This window comes from Magnolia sinica, chromosome 6 (assembly GCF_029962835.1).
Source record: "Magnolia sinica isolate HGM2019 chromosome 6, MsV1, whole genome shotgun sequence".
Classification (NCBI taxonomy): Eukaryota; Viridiplantae; Streptophyta; class Magnoliopsida; order Magnoliales; family Magnoliaceae; genus Magnolia; species Magnolia sinica.
Window position 1 is genome coordinate 2,583,060 of NC_080578.1, and position 18,892 is coordinate 2,601,951.

Consider the following 18,892-nt stretch of genomic DNA (forward strand, 5'->3'; position numbering starts at 1 on the left):
GGAAGCTGCCACGATAACAATGACATCCACCGTTGAAACCTTTCTAAGCCCCGCCATGATGGTTAATCTTCACCCAATCTGTTCGTAAGGTTGCATAGATCTAGGGCTGTGCACAAGCCAAGCTAGCTCGAAAAGCTCGCTCACTTGATTGGGCTTGAACGATGACTTGAGGCGAGCCAAGCTTCAATTGACCTAGCTTGTTTTGAAAACAAGCCGAGTTCAATAATAGTAGATTTTGACTTGACTCGAACTTAGCTTAGATGGACTCGAATCTCTCTCTCTCTCTCTCTCTCTCTCTCTCTCTCTATATATATATATATATATAACTTTATATTATATATATTTTTTTTAAAGTTAAATCTTAAATCTTACCTTATTTGTCTGTCCATTTCTTATCATTTCTCTTCCTTACCTAACCTTCCAGGCTGGAGCTCCTCTCTCTCTCTCTCTCGTGCTTGAGCTCCACACACACTCTCTCTCTCTCTCTCTCTCTCTCTCTCTCTCTCTCTCTCTCTCTCTCTCTCTCTCCCTCCCCTCAAGGTCTGCCCAACTCATCTCAACCGCACGGCCTGCACTGGGCCACTCACCCAAGCTCTCCTCTCTCAGCACCAACAATAAGGTACCTCTATGGCTATCTATCTATCTGTATCTATCTATCTATCTATCTATCCATATATATATATATATATATATATATATATATATATATATAATATATATATATATATATATATATATATATATAATTGAATATTTGATTTGGGATTTGGGTCGGGTGCAGGTTGAGTCGGGTTGCTGGATTGAGTCGAGTACGGTTGGGAGTTGGGTTGGGTCAGGTTGGGAGCAGGCTCGACTCAACTCAAGATAATTAAGCTCGCCTTGACCCGATCCATTAGCTCGCCTCAAGCTTGACTCGAAAGATTTGTCAAACAAGCCAAGCTCCAATGGTAAGCTCGAGGTTAAGCTCGTGCTCAAGGAGAGCACGGACAAGTCAAGCCAAGCTTGGCCCACCTCGACTCCTCTCAGCTCGATGTACGGTCCTACATATATCTAGATGAAGGGAAACAACACATATAGGCTTGATCCACAACTTTGTGGTCCACAAAAAGTTTTCAATGATAGTTGTTTAATCCCCATTATGTGGTCCACTTCAGCCTTAGAAGTACAATTTGTCCCGTATCCTAAAATGATATTTTAAAAATGGATAGACAATACCCGTTTGTTTCTAGCTAGGGACAAGCGGGACCAAGTACCTAATCCACCTCCATTTGGAAGCGACCGCCTGGTGTGCCACACACCACTAAGCTCGGCGTCACCAATTTCTTGGGCCCCCACCATGATGTATGTATTACATCCACACTATTCATCCATTTTGTGAGATCATGGCTCAAAAATAAGACAGATCCAAAGCTTAAGTGGACCACACTACAAAAAATGGTAGGGACAATGTCTCCAAAAATCTTCTTTAGGCCTACTATGATGTTTATTTGCCATCTAACTTGTTCATAAGTTCACACAGATTTTAGCTTGATAAAAAACTTCGGCGGCTTCAATAAGTTTCCAATAACAGGCGTTCAATCCCCACTATTTTCTTTGGTATGGTCTACTTGAGCTGTGACCCCAGTTAGAAATATACCAGTGCCTCGAGCTATATGGGGTTCACAGACATGTCCACGACAAATTCACCATTTTCATCTGTTTTCAAAAACCAAAATAGGGCAAGATTGTAAAAACCAGCGGATGCAAGACTCAGGTAAAAATCAGCGGATGCAAAGCTCAGGTGGTCACACCTAATGATGGGAAAAAAAATGTCTATAGCTGAAACCTTCTTGAAGCTGCCCGTGATGTTCATATGCCATCCACACTCTTCAGAGGGTTTTTTGATATGGCTTATTTTTAAAATCATAATCTGCTTCCTTAATTGTTGTGCCTCTGTCTAAAATGATCTTGCAAAATACAGCGTTGATATAACGCACATCACCGAGGCGCAATTTCCTTCCATGTCACACTTCGGTTTACTTCTTACAGTGAAAAGAAAATAGTCTTAAAAAGATAAAAAGAAAGAAAGGAGAGCTTCACTGGCGCGAAAGCAGGTTGCCTGTAACCCCTGCGGAGAGTAACATAGATATATCTCTGCCTAGCCCACGAGATGTCGGTGATAAATACACGCCGTCTATATGTTTTGAAAGACCATAATGGGAAAGGAATCCAAAACTAAGATGTACCACACCAAACAAAGCCGTCTGAATAGAAATGTCCATTGTTGAAACTTTCTTAGAGATTACATGGTGTTTATATCCCATCCAAACCATTCATAGGGTTGTTAATACTCAGATAAAATGTAAGCACAAATGTCATCCTAAGACACTATGGCCCCAGGCTTTCAATCCCCATCGTTTTGTGTAAATGGCCCACATGGGGGCATCTTCCGATACATTGATTACGAGGGGCGGAGATTTTGAGCGAGGTACATGATCTTCTAGACCTATATCCAAATATAAGGACAATGACAAAAGAAAATTAAAGTGCTGGAATTGTGGGATGTTGGGACATATAAAGAAGGATTGTAGAAATCCTAAAGCGAAGAAAGAAAATTCATCGGTTTCTTCCAAGGAGACCAATGTTGTCACATTTGATGAAGAAACAAATGGTGGTGATATTCTGTCTGTTTCCATGATTGGTCACTTACACGACAATTATAAAGACGAATGCATACTTAACATAGGAGCATCTTATCACATGACTCTTCATTAGAGTTGGTTTGTCAGTTACAAGGAATATGATGGTGGACAGGTTTTTAGAGACAATGATAATGCCTGTAATATTGTGACTATTGGTATGGTGAACATCAAGATGTTTGATAGGATGAAGCGTACCTTGACTGATGTCAGACACATTTCTGATATAGAGAAAAGTCTGATTTCTCTCGGTGCACTCGAGGCTATAGGGTGCAAGTTCACTGATATTGATGGTGTCCTTAAAATTTCAAAAGGGGCACTTGTGGTTATGAGTGCACAAAGGCACGGTCACCTTTATAAGTTGATCAGGAGCGCTTTAGCAAGTGGAGCGGCAATAGCTATTGCAGATTTTACATCTATACGTATGTGGCATGCTTGTCTATGCCACATGAGTGAGCGAGGCATGAAGGTACTATCTAATCGTTGTTTGATTCCGGTTTTTAAAAATTTTGATTTAGATATATGCGGGCATTGTATATATGGTAAACAATCTATATTATCTTTTAAATGTGGAAAACATGTATGTAAGGGAGTATTTGATTATGTGCACTTTGACGTATGGGGGCCATCACCAGAAATTTTCGTTGGGGGGTCGTCATGGTTTATTTCATTCATTGACGGCTATTCCAGAAAAGTTAGAATTTACTTCATGAAATGTAAATTCGAAGTTTTCACCATATTTAAACAATGGAAGGCAATAGTGGAAAAACAATCAGGGTGAAAAACAAAGGTTTTAAGGATTGACAATGGTGGAGAATTTACTTCCACTAATTAAGTTTAATGATTATTGAAAGAATGAAGGGATCATCAGACACAACAAAGTGTGCTACGCGCCTAAGCAAAATGGTGTGGCCGAGCGAATGAATCGGACTCTCTTGGAGAGGGTCAGATGTATGTTAAGTAATGCTGCGTTGGGCAAGGACCTATGGAAAGAGGCCATTAACATGACTTGTTATTTGGTGAACCAGTCTCCTTTAATGATAATTGAATATAAAATCTCAGAGGAAGTATGGAGTGATCATAAGATCGATTACTCAAATCTGCGTATATTTGGTTGTAAGCTTTACTTTCATGTACCGTCAGTTGAGAAAAATAAGTTAGACCATAGAGCCAAAAAGTATATTTTTGTTGGCTATGGTATTAGTGTGAAAGGTTACAGGTTAATTGACAAGGTCACACGTAAGGTCGTCACTAGTCATGACGTCAGATTCGATGAAAGCTCTTCCGCAAGAATGATTAGGATGAGCAAAAGGAACCTAAAAGGTTAATTGTAGAAGTTCAAATTGACACAAATGATACTTAGGCAGAGACAAGCACAGACAGAGGTACAGGAGCAGCTACTTGTAAGAAGAAACTCACCGCATGATCGCAAGTTACCGATAAGATATATGGACGACTCTAATATTGCATATGCCCTCATTACAGATGAGGGGGATCCATCTACTATTCAAGAGGCTCTTGATGAGCTTAATGCAGAAAAGTGGAAGACGGCTATGAATGATGAGATGGACTCGTTGCACAAAAATACACATGGCAGCTAGTGGAGCTACTAGTGGGCCGAAAAATGATCGGATGCAAGTGGTTATTCAAAAGGAAACAAGATAGATACAAAGCAATGTTGATAGCGAAGGGTTATGCTCAGAGAGAAGGAGTTGACTTCACAGAAATATTCGTGTCGTTAGTTAAACAAGTGTCTATCAGATTCGTGTTGGCGTTGGTTGCCCAATACGATCTCGAGCTGGAACAAATGGATGTCAAGACTGCATTCTTGCATGGGGAGTTGAAAGAACAAATTTACATGAAACAATCGGAGGACGATGAAGTTAAAGGGGCAGAGAAAAAGGTTTGTGGATTAATGAGGTTGTTGTACGACCTAAAACAGTCGCCTAAGCAATGATATAAAAAAATTGATTCTTTCATATTGAGTTAGAAATTTAATCGGAGTAAATACGATCATTATGTCTATTATAAGATACTGAGTGATAGCAAATTCATCATCCTAGTATTGTATATTGATGATATGTTGATCGCCAGTCATTATATATCTGAAATCAACGTACTGAAGACTCAGTTATCAGGGATATTCGACATGAAAAATCTGTGGACTGTAAAAAGGGTTCTCGGGGTAAATATTCATATAGATGGAAAGATGAGCGGGCTTTGGTTATCACAGGTAGAATACCTTAAAAATATGTTGATTAAATATGGGATGGACCAGACAAATTCATTGAGCATTCCTCACGCGGCTCACTTCAAGTTTTCCTCAAAACAATGTCCTAAATCAAATGAGAAAAAACAGATTATGTCCCATGTGCCTTATTCGAATGCAATTGACAGTTTAATATATATCATGGTCTGTACGAGACTAGATATTTCACAGGCAGTCGATGTTATGAGCAGATACATATCAAACCCCGACAAACGACATTGAGAAGTAGTGAAATGACTACTTCGATACATTTGAGGTACGAAAGACTACGTCTTAACTTTTAAGAAGACAGACACAAAGTTGGTAGGGTATGTGGATTCCGACTACACAGGCAGTGTGGGTTCCAGAAAGTCTACTTCATGATACTCGTTTTACTAGTAGGTGGAGCAATCAGTTGGATGTCGAAGCTTTAGTCTGTGGTGATTCTTTCCACCACTGAAGCAGAATATATGGTAGTGACGGAAGCATTTAAAGAATGTGTTTGGCTCAGAGGCATGATAAATCAATTGAGACTTCAGCAAGAGGTCATGCCGGTTTACTATGATTATGAGAGCACTATCAATTTGGCTAAAAATTCTATTTATTACTCACGTACTAAACACATTGATGTTCGTCACCACTTTATCCGACATGTGCTTGAGGAAGGAGGTGTAACACTAGAGAAGATTCACACCAGCATGAATTCAGCAGACATGCTTACCAAGGTCGTTTCTAAAGATAAGTTCAAGTTCTGTACAACTTCTCTGGGCTTAGCGATGGCGTAAAAAAAGACGGAGTGTACACGAGAAGCGTTGATTGAAGCTATGATGCGATGCAAAGATAAGAAAAGAGGTCAAGAAGCTATACAATTAAAGATTGAAGACATGGTGGAGATTGTTGTTAATACAGATGTCTTAAATCTGTCTATGCGTGGTCCTCGACTGGTCGAGGGACTGACTCGACTAGTCGAAGGTCACTTCGACTGGTCGAAGCCAGTTTGACTCGAATTCCGACAATGTTGTATTTGGGATATCCAGGATGCTCGACCAGTCGAGGGTCAGGCTTGACCAGTTGAAGGGGTCTTTCGACCGGTCGAAGCCTTCCTTCAACTAATCGAGGGTTACGCAGATGGCGCGTGGTTTGTGCGCAGCCTAAGTAAATTTGAGGCGGTTTCTAAAGGTGTGCATAAGTGGGAGTTCCCCATCTATAAATAGGAGTCTCTAGGGCCATTATAAACAATGCAGAGGCTTCTTAAATGTATTCCAAGGTTTCTAAAAAGGTTCTATGGTTATCAAATGGTGTAGCAAGGGTGAGATTCGAGGTTGTTCGAATCGAGTAAGTCCTCTCTCTTATAGTGGATTTCTGTCGCTTTGTGCCGTGATTATTATTTTTTCCGAAAGAGTTTTCCACATTAAATCTGTGTTCTCTTGTGATTACTTAGTGCTCTTGAAGTGCTATCCTAGATCCAGATCTGTGTAATTCCATACACAAAATCCTAACATATCCCTATGTAAAGCTATCAACTTCCCATTTGCATAGAGATTGCCTGCGCCCCTTGCACATGATAACACACTAAGAAAGGAGTCTAAAAATCAAGTAGATACAAACTCACGGGGCCACCATTGGGAACTTTGTAGGGACCATAAAAGTTTTGTACCTTGATGAAAGATGTGTCAACTGTTTATTTGAGTGGCAATAACCCTATTAAGGGTTTGGATGGCATATAAGCATAATGTCTATCAGGAAGGTTTTAATGGTGGACATTTCATTTCCACGGTCTCGTTTTCTGTCCCATCCGAGTCTTCGATCTGCCTGATTTTTATATTCCTCTTCCATTATGATCTTCCAAAACTGATGGACGGAGTGGATTTGTCAAAGGCGTCTCTATGGGTCCCATACAACTTCTCACGACGAGGCACAGAATAACTATGTGACCAGGGCACAGGCAATTCGCTTCCGTGAGACGAAGATTGTTTGAGATGCATGGTTTTTTTTTTTTTTTTAGGTAGCGGATTAGATGCGGCGCCGGCCCTACCAAGACGTTGCAGCCGGGAACGGATGGGCTACTCCCCCTGACACCAGCCAATGGCTGGTGGTCGGAGCTATGTGGGCCCCACCATGATGTATGTGTTTCATCCATGCCATCCATCTGTTTTAAAATATCATTTTACAATATGAATCCAAAAATGAGGTATATCAAAATATCAAGTGGACCACATTACAGGAAACAGTGTTGAATGAGGGTCGACCATTAAAAACATTTTGGGGCTCATAAAGGTTTTGGATCAAGCTGATATTTGTTTTTTCTCTTCATCTGGGTCTGTATTACCTAATCAACAGATTGGATGTCAAATAAAAAGTATAGTGGGCCTTAGGAGGATTTTAATGGTTGATATCCAATCACTATTGTTTTCATGTGGTGTGGCTCACCTGAGATTTATATACCTCTAATTTTTGGTACAACCAAATAAAATGATCTGTAAAAATGGATGAACGGAATGGATGAAACACATACATCATGGAGGGGCCCACAGAGCACGGACCATCAGCCACGGAGCTGGTGTCAGGGGGAGTAGCCAATCCGTTTCCGTTGCAGCCGAAACCGTGTGGCCCACCGTGATTTATGTATTATATATCCACGCCGTCCATCCGTTTTTCCCGATCATTTTAGATGATGCGAAAAAAATGAGACAGATTCGATTCTCATGTGGACCATACGATAGGAAACAGTGACGATTGACCGTTAAAAACTTCTCATGAGCCATAAAAGTTTTGTATCAAGCTGATATACGTTGTTTCCCCTGCATGCAGGTTTCTGTTAACTTATCAACAGATTGGATGACAAATAAAATTTACCGAAACATTACAGTGGGCCCCAGGACCTTTTTTAATGGTGGTAAGTTCACTCACCATTGTTTCCTATAGTGTGGTCCACTTGAAATTTGAATCTACTTAATTTTTGTTCACATGAAATAAAATGATATTTCAAAGAAGATGGACGGCGTGGATATAAAATAAATATATCAAGGTGGCCCCCATGGTAAGGGCCGTACCGTCTTGGATGAGGCTGGGGCCGCGCCTAATCTGTTTTCCGGGGATGTTATCTGCCATTTTGGGGTTTGCTGAAGATGCCAAAGGAACAAAGTTAAACTACAAATACCTCTCTTCCTTCTGGATTATTTTTTTAATTCAGAAAGTACTTTTCTTTAAATGGGTGTCCTTAACTGTTTTTTACACTTCCACTTCACACTTCGTTCTGAAAATAAAAGAAGAAGATCTTCATTTGCACAAGGAGAGAAAGATCGATGGGGAGGAAGATTGTGGTCTGCATCATTGCAGGTATTCTTGGGATATTATCTACTATTCTGGGGTTTGCTGCAGAGTCCAAAAGAATAAAGGTAAACTACAAATCCCTCTCTTCTTTCTGGAGTTTTCATTAGGATGGGATTTTTATTTTTATTTTTTTAATTTTAATTTTTATGGGGGTTTTTTTTTTTCTCTTGTTTTCTTTATTCACTAGGGTTTTCTCTTTCCTTTTTCTACGAATAAAGAGGAATATGGGAGAAAACTCTATGCATCTGATTTCTCTCCAATATGGTAATATCAATTGTGTTGTGTGTTCAGCCTCACAACTGATAGCCATGTGAATATGGGCTAGGACCACTCTGTCCAGTAAAGGGTCTTAGGTCATCTAGTTCAGTCTCGGAGTCAAAGATGTGGCCGCTTGTGTGTCTGGGAGTTCTAATTTGGTAAGAGTTCCCTGGCCCTTCTTTAATATAAAGTATTTTTCTCGGTCATTCCACCTTCTTTTCTTGACACAATGTAAAAGAGAAGGTGCACGTGACCACATATTGGATGTGATACAGCTAGGATACGGTCTCCCTAAGCCGAGCACTCTTACTCTCCTAAGCCTTTTGGGTCACCTTTGTTGGCCCATGAATGTCACTTAGTGGGCGTTTGGATTGTAAGTTACTTCATATATTTTACTCATGCCTCAAGCAGCTTATCTTGGTTTTTACTCTTTGAGAAGATGTGTATGTTTGGTAAACAACATACTTATCATCCAAAAAAAGTAGAAACGTGTGTTTGGTTTGCAACACCATATAAGTACTTAACCCTCACGTTTATTCAGTCCATCCTTAATATCCAGTTATCCATCATCCATCATGTGGGCCCAACCTTTGATGTGGACCGTTCATTTTGTTGGGCCCACCTTGGTGCTGTCTTCAATGTGAACTATCCATAATCCATGTGTGGGACCTACCTTCAATGTGGACCATCTACCTTGTGAGGTCCACCTTGGATGTGGGCCATCCATCATGTGGGCCCACCTTTAATGTGGATCGCTATCATGCATGGCCTAACTTTGAAGTAAGCCTTCCATCAAGTAGGGCTTGCCTTGGATGTGGGTCATTCATCAATGGAGGCCAAGGCTCACCTAATATGGTTCATCTATCATGTGGGGCCCACCATCAATGTTATTATCCATCATGTGGGTCCCACCTTTAATATCCACCACCCATCAAGTGCAGCCCACCTTCGATGTGGACCGCCCATCATGTGGGGCCCACCTTGGATGTGGATCATTCATCATCGGCACCTTTGATGCGGACCATCCATTACATGGGGCCCATCTTAATGTGGGCGATACATCATATGAGGCCCACCATAAAAATAAAACGTCCATCATGTGGGGCCCACCTTCAATGTCCACCACCCATCATGTGGAGCCCACCTTTGATGTGGACCATCCATCGTGTGAGCCCCATCTTCGATTTGGGTTGTCCATCATGTGGGGCCCGCCTTGGATGTGGGCCATTCATCATTAGGGGCCGACCTTTGATGTGAACCATCCATTATGTGGGACCCTCCTTCAATGTTATTGTCCATCATTTGGGGCCACCTTTAATATCCATTGCCCCTCATGTGGAGCCCACCTTTGACATGGACCATCCATCGGGTGGGCACCCCTTCAATGTTGGTCATCCATCATGCAGGGCCCGCTTTGGATGTGGGCCATTCATCATTAAGGGCTTTCCTTGATGTGGGTCATCCATAATGTGGGCCCCACCTTGTTGTGGACCACCCATCATGTGGAACCTCCTTTGATATGGACCATCCATCACGTGGATAGGGAGGGAAGAAGTAGAAAGGTTTAAAGTTGAAAAGCATATAAAATAACTTATGGAAATAAGTAACTTTCATCACGCAAGTTACTAACTTACTAACTTACATGAGTTAAATATTTATTTGGTATCCAAATAGCCCCAAGGGATCCTAAAAATGGAAGAATTTGGTGTTTCTGCAGGTGCTATTGCTCTCTGACTTAACTGTAGATAGAAGAATGTCACATGCAATAACAAAAAATGAGCAAAGAGAAAAACTTCAATACTACTGAGAGTTCAGACGTATCGTGCAGGCACTTAGAAATTAATTAGAAACGGCATACAAGTAATTCAATTAAATTGTCTAATTTATGTATCCTAGTTCAGACGTATCATGAACCAAAAATTATCATTATCCAATTATTTGACTATAGGATTGGTGGACATTTATTGGGGATTTGCAATACAAGAAATACCCAAGGATCCTATTTCAATAAACAAGCGTCCACAAATCAGAGTTTAGAATTGTCCAACCAATCTGATTTTGGAACTGGGACTTATTGACATTGGGTTCCACTATTTCGTTGGTTTATTAGAGTATGTATGCCATGTGTAGAATTTCTCAGTGCTTGCATATCAAATGTCATGCTCTGCCAGAGTATGAAATAACTCCCCACGAGCAAATACTAAAAGCTCCTTGGAAAAAATAAAATAAAAAATCAACTGCTCAGTTCTTCGTGCATTCAGAAGTTCCAGTCTGGCCATCTCTTCTCATGGTTTATAATTGTGGAATCCTTGGTGAATTATGTTTTCCATCCATCTACGCTCTCTTTAATTTGTGGAGGGTACCTTTTATGTTCCTTTTCTTTCTTTTCTCTTCTTTTTGTTCGTAGTGCCAATGTTCGTTCTTGTTGGGCCCTCTTGGTGGCACATGGCTATGCATTTGGATCCCTCTCATATGTTGGAGCGTCATGGTGAGTTTCTGGCTTGTTAAGCCCCTTGTATTTTTCTTCCTTCGAACAAAATCTTCTCTTTAGGGTGCATTTGGTTGCACCAACTTCGTCCTGTTTCCCTATTTCTCCCCACTCCAAAATGGGTGGTTGATTGGTTGGTATAAGAAACTGGTGCAAATTGGACTGATTAATCATGAAATATGATGAAATTTTACAATATTTATTGTAATCTACCTTTTAAAATTTTATTTTATTTTATTTTTTAAAAAAAAAAGTAGAAGAAGAAAGAAAGGAAAGGAAAGAAACAAGGAAAAACAATTTCGGGTGCATTTTGTGTTTGTGGACAACCACTAGTGGGTGGGTTGTACATTATAAGTGGGCTCATTTGTGGACAACCACTAGTGGGTGGGTTGTACATTATAAGTTTCCTTCATTTTATCCTTCTCAATTTCTCTCCGCATAGATAACTTCCAGCCTCATCCAAATTCAAACTTAAAATTGTGATAGGGTGAGATTAGATGAAAATAGGTAACTTTCTCCGAGAGTTTCAAAGAGAAATTGAGAAATAGTATATCAAATATTTTTTCCATCTAGCCTATCCCATCCAACCTATCCCTTATACAATCCAAACCATTTGGCAGACCATTCGACGTGCATCGTAGATCTTCGGCTTTTGCGAAGTCCCATATCGTATAGACCGTCAGATCCTACAGGCCCACTCTTCCAGGCCAACTTTCACTTGCACCCACGACTTTCCTTGCACTGGAAGTTGGCCTCTTCAGTAGAGGTAATGGGAGGTGTTTTTTTAAATATCAGCACACTAAGTTATAAATCTTAGTCCAAAACTTATGAATTGTTTGAATTAATTATCCTTGAAGTTTTTATATGATTTGGACTTAACACATGTATTCTGTTCTTAACCTGTTTGAATGCAAGACTCAACAATCGCAAACTGGATGCGTAGATTATGAAGGGGGAAAAAGGAGGTTGTTGGTTTTGTTACAATCAGTTTGTAGGTTTAGGGTTTAGGGGTTTGTAGGTGATAATTCCTCTATCTTTTTTTTCTTTTTTCTTTTTTCTTTTTTTTTTAATTTTTATCTATGGCTTATTTTTCGTCCATGACAGGTTTCTGATGTTCAATTGACTAATAGTGGTGGATGTACATACCCAAGGAGCCCGGCTTTAGCTCTCGGGCTAACTGCAGGAGTTGCTCTTGTGTTAGCTCAAGTACATCTGTGTGCATTTTTTGCGAGCAACACTCTTCTTGTGCCAAGTGGATAACATCCTTCATCTGTTTTATTTTTTCCTGGTAATCAAGCTCTAATCCTAGGAGTTGATATTGTGTTTCTATGAGGATTTCACTTATAGAAGATAGTATGTTCTGTGCTCTGGAAGTCAGGCCATCTCACCATAAGGTGGGTCAAATGTGTATGGAAAAAATGGAGTGGTTGGTTAGAAAGAAAAAATACCAATGGTCCAGATTTGATCTAAACATAGATGCCACCTATTTGATTGCAAATACAATATGGGGCCCGCCTGGTGAAAATACCTTAGAATTTTCCATGTGTTCCTTGGAGTGGTTGTTATTGATGTTCAACTACTTCCATGGATATATAGATCACAGACCTATTTACTCTGTGAATGCTGCTGTCATGCAGGGTATTGTTTGCACTAGCATTTCTCCTGCTGATGACCGGTGCTGCACTGAATGATGAACATGTTGAAGAAAAGTACTTTGGTGATGAATGTAATGTGGAGAAAACCGGAGTCTTTAGAAAGGAGCAATCTTGTCCCTAGCATGTGTGTCTTTAGGAATCTTCTATCACGCCGCTTTAGCATTGCCTAAGAAGATGAGCAATCTTGCCTCTACCAATCTTGTCTCTGGCATTGGTTAAGAAGATAAGAGTCTTGGGACCCCGACGATCACCAAGACCCCTACGACTATCATCCTCAGTTCACACTCAAGAGCATTGAACTGGTTTGCATGCCCGAAGACACACTCAAGAGCATTGAACTGGTTTCCATGCCCGAAGACACATACAACAGGAGGTGAATTCCTTGATGGCCATTTGAATCTTTATAATTAGAACTCTCCATGCAACTTGAAGGCAAATGATAGTGTGATATTTACTGTCAAGTGTAAACAGAGACTGTCTAATTTTCACTGTCAAGTGTGAATTGCCCCCTTCTTTGTGGCATTACTTTATTCGCAGTCTCATGGTCTGAATTTGATGCAGCGAGCTCTTTTGACGTGTGGCATTTTCTGTTTTTGTTTACTTTTGCGGGCATTTATTTCAGAAGGGAGCTGCTATTTACAACAACCTCTCTTCGACTTACCCAACATTTCGACTGTTGCTTCGCATCATGAAATCTCATGATTAATCAAGTCTAATTTCTCCATTGGGCGTTCATGTGGCTTGGGCTCGTTCCTTCATGTTGGGTTGACCACTTCATGCACCACCGTAAGGTTGGCCCACCCACCCAATGGACCCAAATAATCCCATAAGCGATACAAATGAGAGAGAGAAAGAGAGAGAGAACAACTGTTTTTTAACGTGGTAAAACCCCAAAATGGGGAAACATCCACGGCTGAAACAAAAATTTATTAAATCGATATTTACAATGAGAGTTACATTGAACAAAATTCAGCACCATCTAATGTGTATGAAACTCGAAACAACATCTGCAAACAGAATAATAGGACCATTCTCTCCTATTTGTTTAATTTGCAATCACGCAAACCTGACATGGAAGGAGACATCCCATCTTCAGCCGCCACCCCACGCATATAGGCCATTCGTCATTTCTCAGCTCGGCAATCTGGTCAGTTTTTCTAGGTGGGCAACTCAGTTCATAATCGTGTTTGGCAACTCATGTTCAAATCAGAGAGGTTCCTTCCCTCCATGTCAGAGACCAAGAGAGCAATCCTCGTTAGCAACTGATTCATTCCCTCTGAGAAAATGGGTTGATGAAAAAATCCCTACAAATCAAAGGTAACTGAAATGAGTTGACAAAAATGATTTTTCAGTAATAAACATCGACATATAGAAAAAGAAACCAACTGTTCCAAAGGAAAATCGGGTTGGGGAATGTGATTTTATTAGTGATAAGGAAAACATGATTATTTCTCACTAAATGCATGATTTTTTTCCTTCCAAGTAGGAGTAATCATCATCATATCACAACCATTTGTTTACCCGGATCGAGAGGGAACTTTCAAATTTGATTCATCTCCACATTCCCTCCAAGATTTTGGTTGTCATCCAACGGTTATAAATCCTCATGCTGTAAAATCTCCCCGTTCCCCCACTTTCAAAAAAACTAGCTTAAAAATGGAGACAGTAAAAATGATTGGAGGCGGCAAAAAAGAGTTGCAAGACAGATGCAAAGACCAGCCAAAATGTTTTTTTTTTTGGCTATTCACAGGGAAAAATAATAAGATTTCTCTCAGTAAATATAGGCTTGTTTAGAAGATAATGGAGAAATGCAAACCGTGTGGACCATTCTGTCTATCGACACCTTCCCCTTCATTGAGAATTAATGAAATCTTGATGCGCATCAGCACCTATTTATTTCAAAAAACTAAGTAAAATTAATGTACTTGAAAATTCCAAATGGGCTTTTGAAAATTCACATTTTGAAAAAGAACAAGGACTCACTTATACCTGAAGTTGAAGAATTTCTGGATCCAACAAACAAGCACACACACACACACAGAAAATTGTGAGCCGGTCCACTCTCAATCTCTTTATCTGATGAGGTTTATGTTCGAGAATGGCCCTGTATTCGTTGACTTTGCCACCGGCTTAGCAACTTCCGGCGTCCCAAATACATTCCAGAGCCGGTCCACTCTCAATCTCTTTATCTGATGAGGTTTATGTTCGAGAATGGCCCTGTATTCGTTGACTTTGCCACCGGCTTAGCAACTTCCGGCGTCCCAAATACATTCCAAAACCTCAAAGTCTCATCTCCTGCTGCAGATGCTACCGTGCATCCATCTGGGCTCTGAAGAAATTCAATAGAAGAATAGAAAGCAATCAAGAACCAATACGGATTGACCAATTTCCAATATCTCAATGAGAATAAGTTCTCTGATGCACATTCATACCTGGGCCATGAACAGAACTCTAGAAGTATGGCCAGTAAGCTCTGCAACCTTGACCATTGATGGATACTTCCACAAGGTGAGTTGATTTTGAGTGAATCCATGAGAGCTCAACAACTCTCTTTCGCTCTTGCTCCACAGCAACGAACAGACTTGTGAGCCCGTATCAACTGAATTCAAACAAGCACCCGTGTGGGTGTTCCAGAATTTTATACAGCGATCTCCGGCGCCTCCACCAGAAGCCAGCAAATTGCTTTGGAAAGGACACCATGCCAATGCCTTCACTGCAGCCATGTGATCTTCAAATCTGTGAAGCGATTGGGTTGGAGAATTCGAAGAGGCGATTGATCGGTCCCATATGTAAAGGAGATTGTCGTTCCCCCCGCTTGCTAACTGTTGTCCCGAACTTGACCATTTTAGCCCACACACCTCTTGTTGGTGGCCTCTGTATGTTTCAACAATGTGGGATCTTATTCTTACATCATTGTTGATTATCAAGCCATCCATTCCTCCGGTCGTCAGGATGTGATTGTTCCAAGCGAGAGACCCAACTCGGGATTGGTGACCGCCTTTCAGAGTTCTCAGCTGCAATGAGTGGAATCATTAAAAAAATCAAGAGGAGATTAAACAAGATAGCATACTTGAGAAAAAGGGACCCTTTGATTTGGGTTTGGATAATTGAATTAGGAGAATGAGCAAGAAGAATACCTGTCGATTGGCTGTTGAGTCCCACAGCTGGACAAGGGAACTGTTCAAGCCAACAGCAATATGCCGTCCATCAGGAGCCCAACTCACACTTGTAACTGGGCCATTCTCTTCATCAATGGTCACGAGCTCCGAAGTAGACCCATCAGAAGCATCCCACAAATACACAGTGCTCCCGAGGGCGATCGCAAGGACATTGCTGCTACTCCAATCCAGCAAATTCAAATAATAATCATCCACAATCTCTGGCGCATCTAATGTCCTCTCTGCAGACTGTTGTTAAGATCATGAAAGAAAGCATTAGAGGAAAACAAGAAATCCAAAAAGGAACCATGAACATGACAACAAGAAAAAAGAGATCCCACCTGAGGAATGTATCTGCGAGGTTTTGAGGATTTTAATTGATGGGTGGAAACGTTATCGGAGCATGATTCTTGGAAGATCCCATCGACAGGTGCCGGAGGTTTGCTCTTGAAAGCAAGGATCCTGGTTCTATTCATCATCAATGTTTCTGCAAGATGCTTTCTGTAAGCCTCTTTCGATGGAGAAGCTGCAGCTGCGTTCTCCTTTTCTTTCTTCGATTCTGTCAAAAAATAATGGGCCATGTCGAAATCCATTGCAGATCTGACTGGGATGAATCTATCTGCGATGTATCTGTCGCTCTGTGAAATTTGAAAGATATGAACAGTCAGGAAAAAAAAAAAAAACTACAATCACAGATGAAGAAGGCATCAAAATCCACATGGGTTTTTGAGAAAAATCAAGAATTACGTGAAAGGAGGCCTGATGTACTGAAAAGGGGATTTTGAAAATGCAAAAAGGGTTCTAAAAAGAGAAGAAGAAAAATCTACATTGAAATATAACAGAAAACCCAAAAAGACAGGAAAAAGAAAAGGGAAAAATATATATATGCTCAATTTACATAAGAAAAGATGGGTGTTGGGAGACGTCATCCATGGATCTACGTACATTTTGTCGGGGGAGCTGGTGTCTCGGGATGGCATGTTCTTGAAGAGGGCGGCGAGATTGTGTCTTGCTGCTAGAAGAGATAGAAGAAGAGAAAGATTCTGCATCCATGATATTAGCACAGACAGAAAAAAGAAACGAAAGAAATAAAGAGGAAGAAAATCCCTGCAAAACAAAGAATTAGTCCAATAAAACAAGACCACAATCGCACGAAAACAAAAACAAAGATGATTAAGAAAGCCTTTCAGATTGCCGAAAGAGAAAGAGAGAGGGAGCCTTTCAGATTGCCGAAAGAGAGAGAGAGGGAGACTATCAGATTTCGCAGATCGCTCTAAGGGAAAGAAAAGAGCTTTTTCTTTCGTTTTAGTTGTAAGCCGTTTGTAGAATGAGAAGCTTACGAGAGAGGGGCGGCTTCTTATTTGAGTTGGCTTCTAACGGTAACTTTTGGGTATTCTATTTCAAGAAATAAAAATTTTGAAAGAAATTATTTGAAATGAGAGCACTAACGGCTCTATTTTCAGAGACTCGAGGGAACACCGAACACGCGCTTTGGAGAAAAAGAAAAAGAAAATGCCGTTCCGGTGGTCTGAGTTGTCCTCCACAGCACCTGTTTTACTTGAGGGAACACCCAAGCTTGTGGGGCCCACCACATAGTATATGTAAAATCCACTCCGTCCATCGGATTCTATCCTGGATTCTAGGGCCTGGGGCAAAAATTCAGAGAGATACGCAACTCAGAGCAGGGATGGGATGTCATCTATGGTTTGTGTGTGGGCCACCATGGTGTGTACATTTCATCAAACCCGTTATACGGGTGTAACTCACCGTTATGTAGTGAAAATACAAGAATCGAGTCTGATCCAAATATCAGGTGGGCCATAACTTGTAAACTTAAAGCTTTTATTAGCAGTTTTACGATGTTCTCATTGGTGTAGCCCATTTCAGCTTTTTTATCAGTCTGATATTTTTAACGTACGGTTCTGAATGGTTCTCACCTGATGGATGGAATAGATTTACGCGGCCTGGGTGTTTTACGTTGCAGACGATTCCGGTCCGTCGGGTAGGGTGGGCTTGAAAGGAAAGAGCGATACAATTACCAAAATGCCCTTCCATTTTAAGATATTTGACGGCAAATGCCCACCTTTTCTATGACCAAGATGCCCCTGCTTACACGACGGTTGTTAACTTGTTATGTTGGTTCCAAGTTCTAACAATTTGGTGAACTGCATGATGTTGTAACAGCTTATGATGGTGGAGAGGGGTCCATGTTCCGATTACCCTTCTAGGATTACCCCATGGCCCCAGATGAACGGTTTGGATCCACGAATCACCGGTCTGACATGCACGGAATTCAGGGCAACCCAGAATTCCACAATCACCCTTCACGAGTCCATATTTGCATATGGACAGTCGCTGGCATAACTCGCAGCGCGTGACTTGCTCCTCTAACTGAGCCCGGGGTTGGAAACGACCGTACCGAGATAGCTGTGGCAATGGGTCTTGTTGGGTCGGCCTACATGTCAACTGGCATGACCCACTCCTGGGTTTGGACTAAACTACATGGGTAGTGGGTCTGGTTCAGGTTAGAAAATCTGGGCCGTTCAAGTAAATGGGTCGGCTTGGTTCGTGATGGGTTTTGTGAATTTTAAGTGGGTGGCAGGTTGGGTTTACGGCTGGAACTCTGGCTTGCTTAGTAAATAGATTGGGCTTTCACTAACTTCTACCCAGCCCAAGCCCAACCCATTAAGAGTAATTGGAGAAGGGCTGGATTCCAATGTTAGTTTTGAAGAGGTGAAAAGTAGCAGTGGCTAATCCTTGCATGGAGCTATCCAGACCATCTAATTGTGTGAGTCTCAATGTGGTTGGAGCATATATCTAAAATCACGTTCATCAATCAATCCTAACCATCCAATTAGTTGCTAATAAATGAAAGGTTAAAAGTAAGAATTAAGTGGTCCAAATTTAGATAGAAAAGTTAGATGGTTTATATCATCCATTTCCATGATGTGGCCCACCAGATGGGCAGATCGGTTTTTTTTTTTCTAGGTAACACTGTTGGAGCCAATGAAAACAATCCATGCGACACAGAAATAGACGGACCTACTTGATTTTTGGGCCAGGTCATGTTCAGA

At 41.0% G+C, this 18,892-nt stretch overlaps 1 protein-coding gene and 1 long non-coding RNA gene across 3 annotated transcripts; one reads left to right on the forward strand and one right to left on the reverse strand.

Moving 5' to 3' along the window:
• Positions 1-8,107: 8,107 nt before the first annotated feature.
• Positions 8,108-12,832, forward strand: LOC131247939 (uncharacterized). The gene is made up of 3 exons (XR_009172100.1): positions 8,108-8,324; positions 12,110-12,293; positions 12,643-12,832. It is a non-coding gene; the product is annotated as an uncharacterized LOC131247939 (long non-coding RNA).
• A 1,847-nt stretch (positions 12,833-14,679) lies between these two features.
• LOC131247940 (cell division cycle 20.2, cofactor of APC complex-like) lies at positions 14,680-17,151 on the reverse strand. 2 transcript variants are annotated; one of them, XM_058247912.1, is made up of 6 exons: positions 16,764-17,151; positions 16,160-16,456; positions 15,798-16,067; positions 15,093-15,674; positions 14,858-14,989; positions 14,680-14,744 (listed from the first exon to the last, which is right to left on the reverse strand). In XM_058247912.1, the coding sequence occupies exons 1-6, from the start codon at positions 16,869-16,871 to the stop codon at positions 14,733-14,735; spliced, it is 1,401 nt and encodes a 466-aa protein (XP_058103895.1). In that variant the 5' UTR covers positions 16,872-17,151; the 3' UTR covers positions 14,680-14,732. The 2 variants fall into 2 exon arrangements, with proteins under 2 accessions (XP_058103895.1, XP_058103894.1); XM_058247911.1 differs by lacking the exon at positions 14,680-14,744 and having other exon boundaries at positions 14,829-14,989; positions 16,764-17,150.
• Positions 17,152-18,892: the final 1,741 nt, after the last annotated feature.

Coding starts and splice junctions, on each gene's coding strand:
- LOC131247940 (XM_058247912.1), bottom strand. CDS start 16,871: ATGGATGCAGAATCTTTCTCTTCTTCTATCTCTTCTAGCAGCAAGACA. Junction 16,068..16,159: donor CTCGCAGATACATTCCTCAG/GTGGGATCTCTT, acceptor TCTTAACAACAG/TCTGCAGAGAGGACATTAGA. Junction 15,675..15,797: donor ACTCAACAGCCAATCGACAG/GTATTCTTCTTG, acceptor CACTCATTGCAG/CTGAGAACTCTGAAAGGCGG.